Source organism: Tetrao urogallus, assembly GCF_951394365.1.
Source record: "Tetrao urogallus genome assembly, chromosome: 2".
Taxonomy (NCBI): Eukaryota; Metazoa; Chordata; class Aves; order Galliformes; family Phasianidae; genus Tetrao; species Tetrao urogallus.
Genome location: NC_136814.1, coordinates 56,753,457 through 56,774,818, shown reverse-complemented (window position 1 = coordinate 56,774,818; position 21,362 = coordinate 56,753,457). Strand labels below are relative to the sequence as shown.

Genomic DNA, 21,362 nt, shown 5'->3' with positions numbered 1-21,362 from the left:
CCATACCACCATCCATCTCTGACATCATAGGCCAATATCATAAAAAAGGAGGCACTACTTTCAGAGCAGCTCTCACACCTGCAGTCTCTAGGCACATCCAATATAGAATAAATCTTCTCAGAACCCAAGCCAAATCAGAATTAAGCCACGGTGCTGCTAACAAAGTGCTTTGTCTTTTCTGTTGCCAAGCCTGATCTCACTACTTAATAAATACTACACAATTTACTGATCACATGATCTATTATCATAAACATACAATTTTAATTGTTTTATAACACATTCACAAACAAGTCCTTCATTTGCTTTGGAGATGTGGAGACTGGAGTTCTTTGCCAGCAATATTTTAGGCATGCAGCCCATGCAAAACTCCTATCTATTGCTTTAGTTCTAGTACACATTCAAGTAATTGAATCTGATTTTTCATCAGTGCACAAGGGAGAGAAAAAAAGGGAACCAGAGTGACTTTCACCGAAACCGGTAAAATCAAATCATTCTGGGATATGCAAGTAAATATATTTGCCTCATGTTATCTTTCATTTTCATATGACTTGCTTCCAACTGGAATTCAAAGTAGAGAAAAATATTTTTAAAAGTTCTTGAAATACATCTGTTTTGCAGGCTTAGAGGAGTCAGTGGGTTTGAGTTAGGCTGAGATAAGCACTCAGAAGAATGAATGCTTATCTGAACCAACCTTTCTGAGGTTTTTCAGTTTATAAAAAAACATCTTAGCTGCAATCAGAGATGTCAGAGAGCAAGGCTGGTCTTGGGACTAAGGGCTCCAGCCATTATGCTTCTATTTCTGATTCTAACAAAGTCTGCCCAGCTGACCTTCGGCCTGTATTTTTGGCCTCCCTTCATCACTCCACTGAATGCAAAATGGAGATAGCAATACGTCTTTCTCCTTCAAATGTTGGCCTATACTGCCTGCTCCTAATGCTGCAAGAAATTAACTGCTTTATACAGAGAATTCCTCATTTCAGTTGGACCTCAGTACAAAGCTATAACATTAAAAACATAATGAAAAGTGCTGGGTACTGAATAATACATTAGTTTCTTCTCTAGTTTCCTTCGTTTCCCTCCCATCTGTGTTTAAAAAATGCTTTTAAATAACTAACTATACTCAATAATGTCATTCAGTAGGGATGTTAGAAATATGTAGCTAATTTGAATGTGTTAGCGAAAAGAGATTGTTAGTAATTTTAGGAATTGTTGTTTTGCAATGGAAAACATCTGATTTGCTGAGGAAAGTGGTAGCAGGCCATGTAATATCTTTTCAATTCACCTGATTATTTCATATGCAAGTTGATGTCTCAGTCAAGTGATAGCTGCAGAAAAAATCAGTGTTGTCCCAAGGTTGGGCTAAACTGACCTGGGAAAGCATGAGATAGAGGACTGTGCTGAACATTTTTTATCTCACTGAAACATACCAAGGTTTACTGAAACTTTTTTGTTACAAACATTTAAGAGCTCTGAAAGCTAATGCAAATTAGCTAGCAGTTCAAACTAAATGGAGCTAACAGCAAGTTTTCACACCACTTCTTGATTTGACTGATGTTCTGATACTCTTTAGGGTAGATTCTGACACTAAGCCCTTTGCAACTTTGAACAGTAACAGGAATAGCTGCTGTTCCAATACAGTTACTCAATAGTTTGGTGTGAGAATACCATGATTCAAAGCCATGAATTTCAGCTTCTTGTACCTGTTGTAAACTGTATATGTATACAAGTTAATAATCTGAGACAGGATACGTATCCATTCAAAAATGGATAGCTGGAAAGATAAAGTTACTACAGCTCTTGAGAGAGATCTGTTTTAAAGCCAAGACTTGGGGGAAAAAAAAAAAAAAAAAAAAAAAAAAAAAAAAAGCAAACCAATTTTACCAGATCTTGTTGCCAAATACATGCATTGCTCTGAATTCCTGTATTGACTGTGGTGCATCTTCTTACAGCTAGTGAAGTAGGTTGATACCATTGGGATATATATAAAAAAAAAAGGTTGTGTGAACTATGTAATTTACTGCCAGTTTCTTTGTACTGCAATGGAAAGATCTGCTGGTGGTTGAGCTGAATAAGCACATCACATGGAAGATGATAAAATTATCCAAGTAAAACCAAGAAAGAATAGTATAAATAAAGGTTTATCCATCATAAATTTTACTCTAGTTCTCTGGTTTTACTTTCCAAAATATTTTAAAGAAATGTTGTTTTTTTTCCACAGACTGGAAAGCTTTAATGAGCTTCAAGACTGCCTTGTTCCCTCATAACGCTCGATGTGTAATAGGTGAATTTTATCAGGAAAAGTGCAATGAGGATTTGACCTCTCTTCTCAGGAGGGCCCAGAACCCTTATTGTTATTGGGCTTCATATGTAACACTTTGTTCCTTCTTTGGAAAATTAAGTCTGCAATACAGAAAATTGGTGGAATTTTCAGTTTGATTTGCAGAACAATTTAGATGTGGCCCATAATTCACATTTTTCAAGAGAAATTTCTGTCTGTGAATCTCTTAGGATGAGGGTGACATCTAAAATATCATACCAGGAAATCTTGAGTTGTTTATGCTTTTACAGCAAAGTGAAAGCCTAACATTGTGAGCTCATCTTAACCTCAATGGTTTCTCCAGTGACAGTAGGATTACTGAGACAGCTGAAGCCTGCACTTTAAGCCATGAAAACCTAACAAGGCAGCCTGGGGTGTGTGAGGGACTGAAGTGAGAAGCTATCATCTCCATGCATCTGTTTCCATGACATCCTATTCCTGGCTTTGATAGACACAATCATGTCTGATCTGCTCTTGTCCATTCAGAATGTATCTGCAAGGAGTGATTTTCTTGACCATTGTTTTTGTATCTCACCTTGCATCTACCTACTCATGCTGCTTTTTCCTTTAAAGTCTAGCTGCGGTACTTTTCCCATTCAAGGTATCCCATACTCTATCTTACCTCACTGACCCTTTTTTTCTGATCAGTACCAAGATACTGATAGGCTTACAGTGCCAAACTAAACTGTATCTCATACCCATGATGTTCCCTGGTTCACTGTTCTGTTAAGTATGAAAGGTAACCCAGATGTAAGCACTTTATAATAAACTCCCTCAGACTGTTCATTCAGACTATTCATTCACTCATTCAGACTAGTTCTTAAAACTTTGCTTGCTGTGATGACTACCAGAAGCCATGGTTACTGTGCTAAGTCTGTTGCTTATTTTACTGACTAATGAGGTCTTTTATTTCTTTGCGTACAACTAACTGTCGGTTGTCATGTTGTGTGTTTGGGCTATAAAGACTTTTTTATTTAAGTCTACTTAAAGCTTTCAGAACTATGCCTGTATAGTCCACGATGGGCAGTGGATTAATGCGACACAGCAAAATCTTTTCAACTAACACTGCATTCTGTGTTGGTGTAGAAAAGCTGCATGATCCATCTGTGAAGTCCTTAAAAAGTAAAACAATGCTATTTTTCAGTAGTTTTTTTCTTTGCAAAACTAGAGAGCAAAACAAAAATATTCTATTTTCCACAGCAGTTACTTCAAAAGAAGATGAAGTAAGAATTGAAAATGGCATCACTCCATGCTCAGAGAAGAGCCCAATAAAGAAAATTAAACAAAAAAAACCAAGTACATTATTCTACTGCTCACAATTTACCAGATTCTGGTATCGCAGCCATGATTCAGCTCACAACATTCTCACATCTATTTTTTAGTAAAAGATAACCTTCTCTCTTCATGGAAACACACAGCTGATTTCTTTACTTACAAGGGAAGGCAGGTTTCCACTCCAAGATTTAAATACACTGAACTCTGCAAACTATACCATGTACTTCTATTATTATGCTTTCAGGTTCCATTTTTATGTTTGGTATATTAGGGAGAAGGCCTTCTGACTTTCTGATGATGCATTTAAATGAATAAAGGGAGCCACGGGGAATAGCTGGAGGCCTAAAAAGTAGAGCACACTCAATGCTTTTATGAGTACTTACATTTAATTAAAGAGCACCATATGCCACCAAAAGTACTGTTGGCTGGGTAACGTCCCTTTTAACAGATGTGATTACAGACATAGGGTAAATATTATGCAAAAAGACATAATAGTAGCGTAGCCCATTGGAAGGGAGAAACCTAGTAATACAAAAGCTACTCTAAACAGCAGTGTGCTGTTTGGCAAGGTTATAGGCTTGCTCTGGAAATACCTACTTTTCAGCCTTGCATAGGAAGGTTTTTGAGCTATCCAAGCTTCACCCTTTACACTTATCTTGAAAACATACATTACTGTCCTCCAAAGCACACAGATAAACTCTAGGTTTTATATTTTACCTCAGAAAGAGATCAGGCAGAACTACAATTGACATTTAGTGCAAAACAACCTGTATCAGAAACTTCCAGTCCATTCATTCATGCTTAAAGCACACGCACTTACCCAGCTGGTTCCTGTATTCATCATCAACGAGAAAGTCCCTGGTAGGAGCTAGCCCTGGCAATCTGCACCTCAGTGGCATTTAAGAAAGCATTGGGACTATTCCAGCTGGACAGTTACCTCTCTGTTATGAGAGCCATTCCTCCAAATCCTGGTGCTCTCCTTCCTTCCACTCTGCCATACTGGGGATGGAGGACGGTGAGATGGTTTACTGGAAAAGGAGAGGATCAGAAAACAGTAACAGGAGATTGAAAAAAAACAAAAAAAAAAAAAAAGAGAGAGAGAGAGAAAGAAAAGAAGAAGGTGAATGGAAAAGAAGCAAGGAAGAAAACACACTGGGAAATTATTTAAAAGTTGCCTGGGCTTTACTGTTATGTCTTCCCATACAAATTGAAGGGCAAGTACTGTTACGTGAAGGAAGTATGTGCTAATGGAAAATGGGAAAGGTATTTAAAGCATTAATTCCTTATTTGTTTTTATTTGCTATAATATCTGTAATATAAAAAATATATTTCCACCACATTTGTATCATTTATGTAATTTAATATTATGGACAACATAGCTTTATATCTACCTCAGTTACTGCAAGATAAAGTAACTGTTAACTGAATCAGTATACACTAAAACAGACAAGCCACAGGGTTGGCAGACTGACAGTTGGGACTGTCAGGATGTAATATTTTCTGTAAGTAATTATTCTTTTTTGCTGGCATGGAAACACGCTTTCAGCTGCTCTTGGCTTCAGTAAGAGTTATGTCCAATTAAGGTAATAGAAAATCCTCCATTAACATCAATGGGCTGGCTAACATCTTCAGAAAATGGCTGTGGTTCAGCTAGTATATGTCTGACAAGAAAATAAGCTGAAAGAGGATGTCAAAACTACATCTGTCTGAAGATGAGAATGGATAAAAGTTACTAGTTTCTTACCAAGAGAGGTGATGCTCCACTATCTTGACTGATGTAACTGTACAGTTTTTAACTCTGAAAGCAGGTCCTTCCTTAACAATATTATATTTATCAGGAACAAGCTGTGAAAAATCTTTTCATCTCTTTCTTTGAAAAGATGACTAATCTCATGTAAAGGAAGAAATTACTGATGCAGACTGTCCTGATGTTAGTAAGCCTTTGGTACAGTCCCATTTTGTACTCAGAATACAGCCTGACAATAAGCCTACAAGAAAGTCTGTCTCATCTGAAACTCCAGGAGAGGGGAGCGGATTCTGTCCCACTGTAACAGTGGAACAAGTCCAAGACCTCCTCATGCAATTGAATATAAGTCCATGGGGCCAGATGATATTCACCCTAGGGTTCTGAAAGAGATGGCTGATGTGGTTGCTGAGGCGCTCTCCATCGTATCTGAAAAATCATGGCTCTCTGGTGAAGTCCCCTGTGACTGGAAAAAGAGAAAAATTATTCTCATTTTTAAGAAAGAGAGAAAGGAAGACCTGAGGAACTACAGGTCAGTGAGCCTCACCTCTGTGCCTGGGAAGATCAAGGAACAGATCCTCCTAGAAGCAGGGTACAGTGTGTGTCAAAAAAAAGATGGTGACTGAATGTCACTGAAGAGTAGAATAATAATTCAGTGGATTTGCAGTAAAGAAAATTTAGGTTAGATAATAGGAAAGTCTCAGCACACCACGTAGTAATCCAGGGAGGTAAACCCTCGTGAAAATACTGAAATGTCAGTTAGAGGGTTTTATGGACAAGTTATCTTCACATGTTTAAGGAATGCAGATGTTTCTGATACTGATTCAGAGAAAAGGCATTGGTTATACAGCTTCCTGAAAATCTTTCCCAATTAGTTTCTTCCATTTCTTATAAAAATCAGAACACCGACAACGATATCTAAAGAACTACAGCTGTCCAGAGACTGTACCTAAGTGACCATCAGCTACAGTGGTACTGGAGAGAAAAGCCACAAGGGCTTGGGAGAGGATGAGGGGTTAAATGAAGAATGTTGGGTTTTTTTGGCAGAGAAAAAAAAATATTGATTCATCAATTAAAAAGAGCAGACCTCAAAACAGAGCAAGTTACCAGAATGAACCAAACTGAACGTTCATTCTTCTCATTTACTTGCACAAAATGGCCAATGAAATCAGGGAAAGAGTCCTTCCTCTTCACTTCAGCACAAATAATGAATTTATAAACCAAGAGTGTTCCATATTCACTGAGACAGCAAACCAGCAACAAGGTAACAGTATCAGCTTCTATAAGCATTTTAAAATAGGTCTAATTTTTCCAAGCAAAAATTTCATATAAAATACACTTGCAGCCTGAAAGCTTCTCAGCACACTATGAACTTTTATGAAGGTACAGCAAATTACTTCAATTAAGTCTTTTTTTTTTTAGCCTGACAGTGCTAACCTTTTTTTGTTAACCACTGACAGAACAGTTGGTATTTAAGTTAATTTCCCTGAGTTGTGCTAGAAAATTGCCAATATCTAAGGTGGAGTAGATCCCCTGCATTATTTTTAATATCATTTCTTTTGCCTAATAGTCTTTAAACTATTTTTCTTGCTCCTGGTAAACAGGGAGTTAACTGAAGCAGCATCTCCTTCCTTGCCCTCCTTTAAGTTGACTGTAAGTGCCATTCTTTTGACCCTGTGCCTCTCCAGTTGGCACTGGCTACACTCAATCTACTGTGGAGTAGAGAACTACCTAAATATTTTTGAGAAATAGGACTGTTTGATAGTCAGACAATAGGACAACATTTCATTGCTTGTCCTGCTTCTCAGTAGCCAGCGCTGCTGGTTAACACAGTTTCTCTTAGGTGTGTCACCAAGACTTCTTCTCCATCTCTCAGCTTGTCTTCCATCTTTTTTGTGTGCTTCTCTGTACTCAGATAGACAGCCCCACTAAGGTGCACCCCTGTTACCTTCTGGTCAGTGTGCCAACCCACCTTTTCTACACTGATTTTTAGCTGTCTGAACTGAACTGAAGAGACAGTAAGTTACTCTGTCATTCTCATCTCATCATAGAATTCACCTCTGCCTCCAAACAGCTCCAGGGAAATCTACCAGCTCTAGCTATCCTGTATGTTCTCCATCAAGGGAATCTCGGGAAATGCTTAGAAAATAAAGAACTTCTTTTCTAATTATGGATTTGTTAAAACAAGGTGAAATTTTAGTTCCATGGCTGCAAAATGGGAATCGTTAATCCCAGTGTAACTGGGACACACTGAACTCTCCAGCACATCTGAAAGATTGAATCTGTCAGTACTTTGAAAATCATTTGCAGACTCTTAGAAAGAAAGCCCTGTTACAACTTCAAATGTTGGTATTATGGCCAAATGCACAAATAAGTACTAAAGAAAGATAGGAGAGCACATCTCTGTAATGTTGTTGATTGTAACCCATTATCTGAGTACCCCTGAGTGCACTGTGCTTCTGAGATCTACTGATTGAAGAACAGTGCTAGATAATAAATGCTGTTGGAAGCCATTGAAAAACCAGCAGGTTGCCGTCATACAAGTAACAATAAGCGAAAACAGATAATGCTACCAAGATAAAAGCAGCAGGAATGGAAGAAACTGTGTGGAAGAGATCTGTGGAAGTGATGATGAAAGAAAATGGACCTGAAAACTTAAAAATGTGTATTTGTCACTAATTTCTTGCAAGCCTTTCAATCTACAATAGAAGGCACATGCTGCAGCAGTAATTATAGATGATTGTAGATGTACAGATGCCATGTTGTTTCTGTTGTTATAAACAATAAAACCGTCCATATACTCAAGACTGATAAATGATAGTCTTTGGATCCACACAAGTGTGCACGCATGAAAAAAAAAAGTCACTAAGTAGAGTAGTCTAGGAAATTACAACTATTCTAATTACCTCTCAGGCATACGTCCACGAGAGAGCCACCAAATATTGACATGACAGGTAAATATTTACATACAGGCACATACCCAGAGAGTAGCCAGAGTGCTGCTCTGAGTCCATACCCCTTTCAATTCATATGATGTAAAGTTTATTTGATACCACAATGCACTTGAGTCCTCAGGGTATACAGTACATTAAAGACACCTGCAGCTCTTCCTGTCTATCCTTTTTTGATCTTCCTGACATTTGTGACTTCTACTCCTCCAAAGAGTCAAAGTACTCAACACACTTTTAAAATAAAGATCAGACATCCCTAGGAGGGAAAGCCCTAGCCAAGCCACTGCAAAGAAGTTAAATGGATTCCTTTTATAAGTATTTGCTGTGGAAGAAGCTGGGGAGATTCCTGTGCTGAAACTCGTTAGTGGAGAATAAGGAGCAGCAGATGTCTTAAACTTTAAGTGAGTGTAGAAGTTACTGAACAAACTGTTAATGCATCCCCATTATTCCCTGAGAAGTTCTAGGAGAAATCAGGGATGATATAGGTAAGCTATCAGCAGTGGTGGGTAAGTGCCTCTTTAAAACTGTTTTCGTACCTCAGGTGTGAAAACCACACTGGTTTTCAAGAAAGACCTTGGGAACTCTAGGGTAAAGTACTGGTACACCTGCACTAGGCAAACTTGTAGAAATTCAAATGAAGGAATATGAGAACAGAATTACCCAATTTCTGGATAAACGCAATCTGATTTGAAAGAGCCAGCATGACTTGTATGAATGGACATATTTGCTTGTAAATCTCTGAAGTGGTTAAACAAATACCTTAAGGATAGTTTTTGTGGTTTCCTCTTGACCTATAAAAGTCAGTGTCTGAGCATCCTTCTTGGCAAGAGTGATAGGTCATAAGGAAAATGAAGAGGGGCCAAAATAAAAGTGGACTGTTACATTCTTTTATGGAAAATGTTCATACCAAAACCAACCACAATTCAACAAAATGTTTTCACAATAAGTTCTGAAGCCTAGACTGAATTTCTGGTCCAACCCAAAATGTCTCAGCATTTTATCACAAACACACACTCATATCACCATAGCATTATTGCTTAGTCTAAAAATAACACTGAAAAATAAAAAAGAGAAACAGAATATTTTTGAGCTTTAGATTTTACATAGTAAGAAAACAAAGGCTTCAATCTCCTCTATTCCTCAGTTATTAAAATTTTGATTACAGTTTAAAGCAAAAGAGACATCATTTTCCCTTGATCATACTTAAGGATAAACCAATCAATGTCTTGTAGTATATGTACAAATTAACTGTGTAGTCTTGCCTCCATTACAGATAGATATGCTATCCAATTGATCAACTTGTAAAGGCCTATCAGCATCCTCTATACAAATTGGGCCCACAATCTGAAAAGACAGAATTGAGGTTACATATTTTCAAATCAGCAGACATTTTTCAAACAGGAGACATCTGTCTGAATTATTTCCCCTAATTTCTATTTTATCAGTTTGCAGTTCTTTTATGTTACTGCCTCAGCTTTTTGCACTTAAACATTCATGCTAGAGAAACAGCTGCCTATAGGGCAGTTTTCTAGCAAGGATGGATTGTATTTATCTTATCATTCTAATGAGTAAAAAATCCCTTACAGTGGATTCCTCATTCAAGAAAAAATGCAGATGATGTTCTGTTAAAACATTACATAAACTTCCCCAAGGCAAAACATTCACATTAACAAGCTGAAATCATCTGCACAGGCTTAAAAACTCTTTCCCTGGTCTTACACAGTTGCAGGAAGTCTCCTGTGTAAATTAGCATTTGCTGATGCAGTGTCAGGGTTAAGCATAAGGTCTTCGATATATGCTACATTGCCAGGAAAAACATGAAGGGCTGTTTGCCCTTCTTCCCTTCTGGGGAGAAAAAAAAAAAGAATTTCAAGACAGTAGATGGCTACAGCTCATTACTGCGTAAATGTACAGCATGGAAAGTTAAATTAATCAGCATTCACTAGGAAGGTATAAAAGAGAAGGATATACGTTCATGCCTTTTTATTTCATGTCACATTAAACTGAGTAAAAGACAACAGACACATGTTCAACTAACCGTGACTTTCACTAATAGTAGTGCATAAGCTGCAAATTTCTCCCTAAGATTTTCTTTCCTTTGCAGACAGAGTGTTGGAGAAGGTAATTGCACACAGCCCCTCACATGGCTCTCAGCACTGCTAATTTGCCCATTCTTATATCTGTTTCACAGTGAATTATTTTCAACAAGGTTATACTAGGCTGTACCCCAGTAAGTTTTGGATAAACCAGAGCTCAACCCTGCTTAACCAGCAATGCATTTTTCTGACATTTGGTTGCAAAGAAAAGTGAAAACCTACATAAAGTGCCTGCCACACTTTTAATAATTTTAAGAGATTTAGTCTACTGACAGCAGTGTCAAAGACATTTCTGGTGTGGACCTGAGTGTGCTAACTCTAGTACCCCTAGGAAAACCCAGGCTTTTTATTCCCAGTACATCAAACAGGGACCTTGAAACTGAGGTACTGCAAATCCTCCTTACAAGCCATTAAAAGCAATTGAGGCATCATAGCTCATGCTTCTTTTATAGCACACAAGAAGAACCAATAGCTAAAATCTTGTATTATTGTATTATTTTAAATTTACTTTCCAGAGCCATGCCTCAAACCTAATACAGCTGCATACCTGTGCATATTTTGCCACAGAACGAAATGCAGCTTTTGCATTAGTGCCACCCAAAGGACCGTACTGTTTCAGGGCTGAGGTCAGCCTGCACCACAAGAGGCACGGCCGTCCAGAGACTTCTGAGTCCATCTGGTCCAAAATCCTGCTCAAATAGGACCAGCTAGAGCAGGTGGCCCAGGACTGCATCCACGCAGGCTGTGCACAACTTCACGTCTTGCATCTGGTGCCTGCTGTCCATTTGCTGTTACCTGTGAGGGCAGAGGAGGAAATTGCACTGTGCTACAGCAGTACAAGGCAAGCAGGGATGTTGCAAAGTAATACCAAGAAGCATTAGCTAACCAGGAAGCAATAAAAAATAGCATAACACATTTGAAATCAGGCAGGTTAGAAAAAATCAATATAGGTTTTACAATTGCCCTGATCACTAATATGAACTCCTTCACTTGCAGTGTCAGAATCAGTTATGAATTGGGGCAAAAGATAAATGTTACACCGGCCAGTTTCTAGATGTAGATTTTGTCATGTATGCTGCTCTGTATGTTTCCAAGTGAAAAATGATCTGTCATCCAGCAAATGCTAGTGCATCAAACTGCCAGCACTGCAGGGGGAGTGGGCCATGGGTAAAGCAGGGACAGCCTTGCACTGCCACCTCACAGCTGTGCCCAGTGCAACCTTGTTCTGCCCTTCTGGGATGTCAGTGTAGAGCAGCTCCTTAGCACTCACTTATCTGCACCCTCTTTATGTTACACTGACTTCTCTGTTACTAATCAAGAAGAAGAGCACACCAGGAGGCAGCTGTGAGCCATAGAAGTGATGGGATGGGAAAAGAATGGATTTGTTCTGCAGTGTTTGTTTTAAAAGAACAAACGCTTCCATTTAAATACACTTCTATTCCAAGTTTCAGGATGAGAGTATATGGTTTCTGAAGATTCCCAATTTTCTACCAGAAATGAGGTTCAGCTGAATGGAGACACTGTGTGGGATTGGGTTGTTCCAGGCACAAGAGCAATAACCACTGTAGTGGGACTGGTGGAGAGCAGCTGTTCACAGAGTTGTAGTTTAACCCAGAAGCAGCTCAGCACCACAGCCATTTTGCTCACTCCCCCATACTAGTGAGACGGGGGAGAGAATTGGAAAAAAAGCTAAAACACATGGGTTGAGATAAAAACTATCTACTAAAACAGAGAAGGAAAGGGGGGAAAAAAAAAACAACCAAACACAATAGTAGTGATAACTGTATGTGTGTCTATATATACACTTACAAAATCAGTGATGCACAATGCAATTGCTCACCACCCACTAGCTCGTCCCCAAGCCATGGCTGCTCCCCCGCCTGGCCAAGTCCCCCGAATTTATAACTTCACATGATGCCACATAGGAAGGAAAATCTCTTCAGCCAGTCTGGGTCAGCTCTCCTGGGTCTGTCCTCTCCCATCTCCTTGTGCATCTCCAGTCTCCTCATTGGCAGGGCAGTGTGAAGAGGTGAAATGTCCTTAGCACTGTGCAGCACTGTTCTGCAACAACTAAAACATTACTGTGTTATCAACATTCAAGGTCAGGCTGGACCAGGCTTTGTGCAACTTCATCTAGCTGTAGATGTCCCTGTTCACTGCAGGGAATTTAGAGTAGATGGCCTTTTAGAGTTCCTTTCAAATCAAATGATTCCACAATTCCATGGATTCTCCTAAATCAAAAACACACAGCAGGCACTATGAAGAAAATCAGCTCTGTCCCAGCTGAAATCAGGACAGAGTACCTGTTCACAGAGCAGTGATCAGGATCCAGTCCAGACAGAGGTGAGCTGTGGCCACTCTAGAAAGAACAGACTCACACACAAAATTAACCTATTTCCCAAAACTGAAGACATTTTTCAGCAAAATTGCTTAGTAAAAAAAGATTAAATATTTGTTAGTAAAAAATCTAACAGGCTTGATAATTTTGTATTTCTTTAAAAGAAATGCAAGTGAAAGCTCTGAAGGAAATATTTACTGTCTTTTTTAGAGTCACATTTCCAGTCAAGGACAAGCGTGACTTTGAACTGCAGTCCTTGTTGGCTGAACAGGAAAGGCAGCAGGCAGCAATGATTTTTCCCTCACTAAGCAGTGGGACTAACAAAGCCCAATCCTCTCTGAATCCTTTGTCAACAGACTCCTTATCACCACAACTTCACAAACAGACACGCCCCGTGTGATCCTGCTGTATGACAGGGACATACAACATACTGGCATAGCACAGCAAGCAAATGTGAAGGAGGTGGGGCAACTGGTGTCCTGCTGCCAGCTGGATGCCAGTTCTGCTCTGCTGCCATTGTCTTGAGTCCTACCTCCTGCCTGTCTCCTGCTGAACCACAGTATTGGAGAGGGACTTGACTTGAGTTCCCTGTACCTCTTACCTGAACCTGAAGTTGGCTGACAAGGAGGGCAACATGGCAACTGTACAATCACATTCTTGGGAAATCTTATTTATTGGGCAAAGGTCTTTCCTAAATTAAATAAACAACCACCACCACAACAACAAAGAAACAAGCAACAACAACAAAAATGCAAACAAACAAAAGCACACAACTAACCACCAAAAAAACCCAGCCAGGATTACAATCAACACATCTTGACCATGAAGACAGAAAAGTGGCACTAACAGCTCCTGTTTCCATGGAAAAGCTGTGGTCAAGGGACTTAGCAATAATCAGATTTTTTTTCATTCTTTCAAAGTTATACAAGAGACAAGAGAAATGTCCACTTTGTATGTAGCCCATATCTTGATGGTTTAAATAACAGTGGATAGGAAGCCTTACTACTCAGTAAATATTTTGATTCATAATTGGAAAGGTCTGTGCACTATTACTACTGCCAGAAGATTTTGCATGGGCAGATTAACATTCATCTGTACAGATGATTAAGAACAAAGCAGAAACATACATAACCAGTGTTGAACAGAAAAACTTTGGCAATCAAGAATCCTGGAAGAGGACTACAAGTTGGCCAAGCACATCTTTATTTCACTGATGTTAATTTTTTATAAAGTTTAACATCCAGGAGATCAGAAATCCATTATTGTCATGCCAAAATTCAAATAATCTGAACTAGTTGTAAGTATAAAGAAAAAATGCAAGGCAGAGAATGGAAAGATTGTTCAGTCAGATAGAGAGCTGGAATATAAATAAGCTACTTAGCATGGTTTATGCAAAATAGCTATTACTTTGTTAATGAGATTACAATTTGTTTGATAAAAGCAACCACAGCTTCAATACACTTAGACTTCCTAAGGTTCTTGGATTAGTAACACACAACGTGCTTATTAAAAAGTAATCACTTTTCTTTATCAATAAAGCACATGAGTAATGACTTAGGAATTGCTGCAGAGATCCAAAATGTCACATCCGCAGGGATTGGCTGCTCACAGCATTCTGAGCAAAGCTGCAGCTTGGCTTTTGGCAGCACAGCCAAAACTTTGGGGAAAGGGCCCTCCTCAATGAGTGCTCACCACCACCCTGTGTAACACATAGCCTGCGCCTGCACCCTCTGTGGATGCCCCGAGAGCAAAGCTGATCAGAAAACGGATCCAGTTTAGAAATAACCTAGTTACTACCTTCTCTCAAAGCTCAGAAACTTGCGTCTTGTCAGACGGTTCAATAACTCGAACCGACTTAACAGGGTTTCAACCCTGAATCAGGGAGAAACATAAGGGTTGTACCTGAGCTGCTGGTCTATTCTGGAAGGCTCTGTCATCATCACCATGCCCTGAGCAAACTGCCACCTCCTTTCTGTGATTATTACAGATATTTATTTATTTAAAAATGCCAAGTCTAAGTTTTGCTGTAATCTTTTCAGTGTTTTCTTTGGGAAAGAACAATTTCAGCTCTGTCAATGCAGCCACCATGAGGGTTGGCTGTTTGCCCTCATGGAACATGTGAATATTTTGGTTGGTGCCCAAAAGGCTCTCAAACACCTGTGGTAACTCCTTTCTTTTCTTTACTGTGGTTGAGTCTTCACAGGCAAACCTTACTCCTTCCTCCTCAGCTTCAGTGGTGTTACACTGCTTTTAATTATTCCTGAGCAGAGCTATCCAGAAAGATTTTTTCTGGAAATGGTGACTGAATTAAAACATTCAACAAAAAAATATTGATTAGCACACACACATCTCCAAAGATGAGAAGCTGAATTTCTTCAACAAGGCAGATGTGATGCTCATTATGTCTAATGTTACTTGGCAGGTTTTGGAAATAAGAGTCATTTAAAGTTTGCATGAATTCATTTGTGTTCATATTTTATGTAAATAATCAAAATTATACAGATGAAATAAGACTTCTGGTGGCTTTAAAATTAATGTTCCTTAAATTCCATTTCACGGAAAATTAAATTTTTGTTCTGGTGCAAGTCAAAAGGGAAATTTTAAAATGGCAGAATTTCCCATGAGCCAGAAAGTGAGCCTCCAGAAGTTCAGCTGGCATTGCAGGGCCAGCAGCACCACCAGGGGGATGAATCAGCCGCTTCTGTCAGGCTTTAGAGAAGTAGGGGGACACTCAGCGATTCTGAGGAACTCATCCACTTCCCCAAATACACCCAAGCTTCACAGATCATCCAGGAAAGCATATGTCCCTGCCTAACTAACTGATTCATGCCTGGCAGATTTGCCATTTTTCTTTTGACTGTGGTAGACAAATATGCCCACATATTTGCACACAGTGGACACACAGTGTATCTACCACTCCAGCACAGGATTTGCCCAGGTGCAAAGCCCTGGTGAGGCAGTGCTGCTGCAGGCAGGGGGCATGGGTGGTGTTATATGATGGAGGCTTTTAGTACACCGTCTCGGCAGAGGCAGCTGACAGCAGAAGCGTGAATTTTATTGGTGTGACTTTGCAGACATTCTGACAGACTGCTTGCAGTGAACTAGTATGGCCTGAGCTGAACTGGCTTGCCCAAATACACTTAATTTTGGGGCATAACCTGTATCTTAAAAGTCATCCAGATTCAGATTTTGGAATTGCTAATGACAGAGATCCTGTTGAAAATGAAGTACCCTCACTATAAAAATATATTTAACCTTGTTTCTGCCTACATTTGTGCTCCCTCAACATAGAAGCTTATTTCTCATGTCAGCTGCCATTAGAAAAGTTTTACCACTCCTATAAGTGTTATGATCCAAGGTGACAGTCGTCTTTTGAAAAAGAGATTGTACAAATGCGGAGGGCAGATAATTCTCCTATTCTTCCTTGGCAGAAGGTAACCAGTCAAAAGCTGTCTGCTCTGCAGTCCATCATCTATACAGCTCCAGAGCCCTTGGCTGCCACAAGCAAGGTAACTACGTGCTCCATCATCTTCTGTGCCTGCTGTGCGTTTGATAGAACTTATATCTCAAGCACACAAGGAAAACCAATTAAATAATCCAAGTAACTGCTTTGCCCTGGTATGCAGGTATTTTGTTGCCATTTACTTCTTTGTGAGCCATGCACGTGTATCAAACGGAAATACTCCTGTGGCTCACTCGCAATGCCATAGCACTTAGAATTAGGTCACAGATTTTTCTCATTCCACCATAAATTCCTGCTTGCTCAGTAATTATTACCATTATTTTTTAAGAACACTTAAGAAAAAAAGGATCCAGAATGATCAAAGTGTTGCAATTGTTTTGCAGATCGGAACACCAGCATTCAGAATAGTCTAAAAAAATCCGAATTAACTCAGCATGTACAAAAAGAGTTTAATGAATTTACTGATTGCAGCTGACAGCTATGTATGTAAGGAGAGAGTTATCTGGCAACAGATGGCCCTACAATAATATTAATATCCTCTGTGCTTTTCATCATAAAGCACTTTATGAATGAGGTCAAATGTAGTAGGAAGAGGCAGAATCAGATATAACGTTTAGAAGCTGAAACCAAACAAATACAAGCAAAAAGTCACTCTCCATTTGTTCTATTTATCAAAACAGCAGATGAATAATATAATAAGGAATCTGTCTGAAACATGACATTTTCCATCACTTATTGTCACAAAGGGAAGATCTCATGCTAGATATGTTACAGTCCAAATAAAATAAAACCTTAAAATAAATGTTATTTGAGGTTGTTTGCCTTTTTGATACAGCACGTGAAGAATACAAAGTAAACACAGAAATACTTATTTTCCTTGAAAATTCATGATTCTACTGCATTTCTTATCAATTCCAGCCTAACTGCTATAAACTCCAGCCTAAATCTTATTCCCCACTGCAGAGCATCCAGAGAGATGCTATTAAAATGGTAATTTTCACATTGAGCTCACAGTTCCATTTTAGATTTGGTAGGTATTAAAGAAATAAATTCCTTTGCAACTCTCAAATGTACATGAGACAGAACAGATTTTTTTGTCCCCGTCATAACAACCTGCTGAGGGCACAATACCATAATGCTTAATGCTACCTGATGCCTTCCTTAAGTAGTCATCAGATTTGATATGCCAAAAACCGGAAGATTGCTAGACTTACCTGATCTCTGACAAGCACGTCTCTGCAGGGTTAAGCATACAGGTAAGTCAAACAGTGAGATCCTGCAGTGTTCCCAGGTGAAGTCAAGATGCCAAGTCTACTGAGCCAATGGTTTTAGAAACCTGAAAGTGTGGAGAAAGGATGTATTACAGCTACTCTTCTTTTTAAACCTGCCTGTGCAACCTACATAACACTTCTGCAATAAACTGCTGACCAGGTAGGAAAAACTGAATACACAGAACACCCCAAACCCAGTGACTCACTGAAATGTTTAAAAGGTTACTGAATTCTTTGGTACATTCAACCCCAAAGAGCACATAATTTTGACTTCTCTAAAAAAGAATCATTCCTGAATGTCATGGTTCAGCAGCTGCACTTCAGAAAAAAAATCTGCTGCTGCAGTATCCATTCTCTGAAGTTATGCCTGCCTCAATGGTTTGAAAACTCTTCAGAGCAGTGACTACATGTGGTTCGACCTGTGTGCCTGTGTGGTTCGACCCGTATGTAGGACAGGGTTCTCACTTTGATTGAGTAATTTAGGTTTATTGTAAAATCAATAATATGTCTGTAAAGAAGATGCTTATTATTCAGAATGACCTGTACAGTGTTAGTGGATGACAGTCTATGAGGCTCAAAAGGAAGCAGCTTTACATACTGAGCCAAACCCAACATATGTAAAGGTTTGGAAGCCCAGCACTACTTTAAGAACCACTTTTAAACTCCACAGCTGAGTAACTTTGCAAGTGAACTCCAGTCCTATTAGGAATCACAGGCCTATGCAAACAAACCAAAGTCCAAAAAGTGATAATGGTCTGAGCAAAGGGCAGAATGTGGATACAGAAAAAAAAAAAAGGAAGAAAGCAGGATAAATAGGTTCTACACTTAGAGATCTGAAGGAACGTATTCAGCTAGGCTGCTGCAGAAGAAATGAGCATAATTTACATAATTTCGGTGTTCGCAAGGGAGCTGCCTGGATACTTTATCTTTGGCTGGATCTTCATGCCTGTGACTTTACTCCTACTGCTGCTCATTGTCTATTTCAGGATCCAACTATCAAAAGGTGAGTCAGAATTTGGGCAGAAAGAGTGGGTAGGCAGACCAAACTTCTTATTTAACAGTCTGCTTTCAGGCTTGTACTATTAACTAAACTGAAGAGAACAGTGATCATAATTTTCTGAAGCTGTATGCATTTTGGGTCATTTTCCAATTTGAAAAATACTGTAAGAACATGTTTAGAATTTTGATTCAACCCTCACTTAAAACTCCATAGTTTTGCCTATGCTGAGGCCTGTCACAGAACTCATATCTGTCATATCAGAACTCATTCCTTCAACCCTTTCAAAACCCTTTCCTCCAGAAACTGGTCTAAGCTCATTCCTGAAATCAGCTGCATTGTGACCTTTCATCCTCAGAGAGTGTTGAAGGATATCAGATCATATCCTAGATTCCCTCAGTAAACTTCACAAGCTTCTTGGTATAGCTTGATGCAAAGCCTGTGTAGGACAAACACTCATGAGGCAGGTGCTGTGGATTGCAGATCCAGCAGCTCCCTCATGATCTCAAATGTGGACTTGGCTAGGTCAATCCTGACCACAGGGCTCTGCAGGCAAATCAAGACCAGGTGACAGTTAGACATCAGCTGCTATGAAACAATACTGAGATAACACTGCACTCATTTTTACGTGACATTTCTTTTGCTTTCCTACTCCAGCCAAGACTGACCAAAATAGGAAGAGGAGATGGGATACAGATCCCATGGGTTTGGGTATTTTGCTGAGGTTCAGAAAATATTTTCATTAAATCAAAAGAAACCACCTGGAAAACCTCACAGACGTTCCTGGTCATGCTGTGTGATCAGCCACTGAAACAGCCTGGCCTTCAGCTTTGGATCATAATTTCCTAAATTTTCTAAGAATAACAATCAAGTTTTCAAGAGAGGTGAACGATCTGGCTGGCAGACTAATTTGTCAAAGGAATATTTCTTCCTTCTCCGTTTCCTAGATGAGAAGCATGAAAGAAAAGATACCCCTGACTGTCCAGTGATCCAGGGAAGGAAATTCTCACGGGCGTCCTGGGTGGGATTCTTAGTAGAGTGGAAGATTAATTCCTGTCTGCCTAATCTGTTTGGGCATCACTGTCCCAGCTTTACCACCAAGCGCTTCCTTTGCTTGTTCTGAGTCAGCCAGAATCCAGCCCATCGCTCAAGTCTCAGACAGCTAACATGGACCATGGTGAGCAGTTCTCCCTGAGCAGATGAGCTGAGTCAGCTCCAGATCATTAGGCAAGCCACATAACTAAGAGATAAGCCTGGGAAGAGACTCCTTTAAGTGCCAGCAGCCACTCTAAGCAAAGCCTCAGAAATTCTGCCTCAGTACACATTTATTTAGGCTGTGTTAAAAATAAATGACCCAAATTTGCATTGTTACAAGCAAGGCTGCTTTGTTTCATTGTCAAATGAGCACTTTGTTCTTCTCTATGAAGCACAAGAGTATCTATTTAAATCTATCAAAATAGGTAGCATCATCCCCTTAAGATTTCTTAAAACTAAAACTAACAAAGTAAACAGCAATACTTTGAACAATTAGCAATGACAAGGAAAGATACTGTCTTGTGACAAAGTTTTGTATACTAACTAGACTTTTTTTTCCTCTCCACCTTTTTTCCCCTTAATTTCTCTATTGGTCCCTAAATATTCTCCAGGTCTCTCATGATGCTGTGTTGTTCTGAAAAAGCAAGGGGTGGAGATTGTGTTTCTGTTCTGTTTGTACCACAAGCAGTGTAGGAAGGATCAGGACAATGATAAAAGGCTGTTTTGACACAGCCACAGTAAAACCGAAAGCAAATATTCAGAAGACACTAACTAGCACTCTGCTTTGCACTGGTGCAGTCCCATATCAATCAGCACGTGTAGATTTAGGCACTATAACATAGAAAGGATATAACAGTATTACAGAGCTTCAAAGGAGAGCAGCCAATATATTGAAGGGTTGAGAGGGCAAGACGTGAAGAGCTGCTGAGGTCCCTTGGTTTGTTCAGCCCAAGTAAGAGGAGGCTGAGGTGTACAATTCCTCATGAGGGGAGCAGAGGGGCAGCGCTGCACTCTGCTCTTTGGTGACAGCAAAACGACCCAAGAGAATGGCATGGAGTTGTGTCAGGGGAGGGTCAGGATGGTTTTAGGAACAGGTTCTTCACCAGAAGGCAGTGGGCAGGGAACAGTTGCCCAGGGCAGCAAGCACAGCCCCAAGCTGCTGGAGTTCAAGCAGCATTTGGACAATAGTCTCAGACAAAGGGCTTGAATTTTGGGTGGTCCTGTGTTGAGCCAGGAGTTGGACTCAGAGATCATTGTATGTCTCTTCTAACTCAGGATATACTGATTCTATGCTTTATTGTAGTTGTTGAAAGATTTTATTCTGACTGAAAGGTGGTAGAGGCAAATGAGAATAGTGTATTTCTTTCAGCGTCAACAGAATTTATGTCAGAGATTCATTGGAAATAGGCATGGTCACTGTTTTGCATTCAGAAGACTTAAAGAAATATCCAAATCAATACTAGTGTGCCAATCATGATCTTCAATTTAATAAGCTTTTACAATTAATGCTAGCTCCTTTTCTTTTAAAAATTCATCTTATGTAATTATTTGTTGCTTGATTTTCCAGTTGATAAGGAGCTGGCCATGCTGTATGACCCCAGAAACACCCTCCCAAACTACGACATCAATCAGCAGAAAACATGGAGATCTCGGAAAAACGCAAACAAATAGGGGAAATGAATGACATTAAAAGGAGTCTCAAGCCTCAGGATACAAGATTACAATCAGTGCTCAGCTCTTCAGGCTTAAATACAACCAGCTGAAGATAAATATCATAGAGGAGAACAAAATGGACAGAAGCTAGTGGCACGCGGTACTAATCAAACAGTTGTTGCCATTCAAAAAGACCTCATAGCAGTTTTGCTCTCTCACCTG

General features: G+C 39.5%; 1 protein-coding gene across 1 annotated transcript; it reads left to right on the top strand.

Moving 5' to 3' along the window:
* Positions 1-18,325: 18,325 nt before the first annotated feature.
* SMLR1 (small leucine rich protein 1) lies at positions 18,326-21,158 on the top strand (the record flags this gene model as incomplete). The annotated part of the gene is made up of 2 exons (XM_079532558.1): positions 18,326-18,458; positions 21,055-21,158. The coding sequence occupies 2 exons, from the start codon at positions 18,326-18,328 to the stop codon at positions 21,156-21,158; spliced, it is 237 nt and encodes a 78-aa protein (XP_079388684.1).
* Between the last annotated feature and the right edge of the window lie 204 nt (positions 21,159-21,362).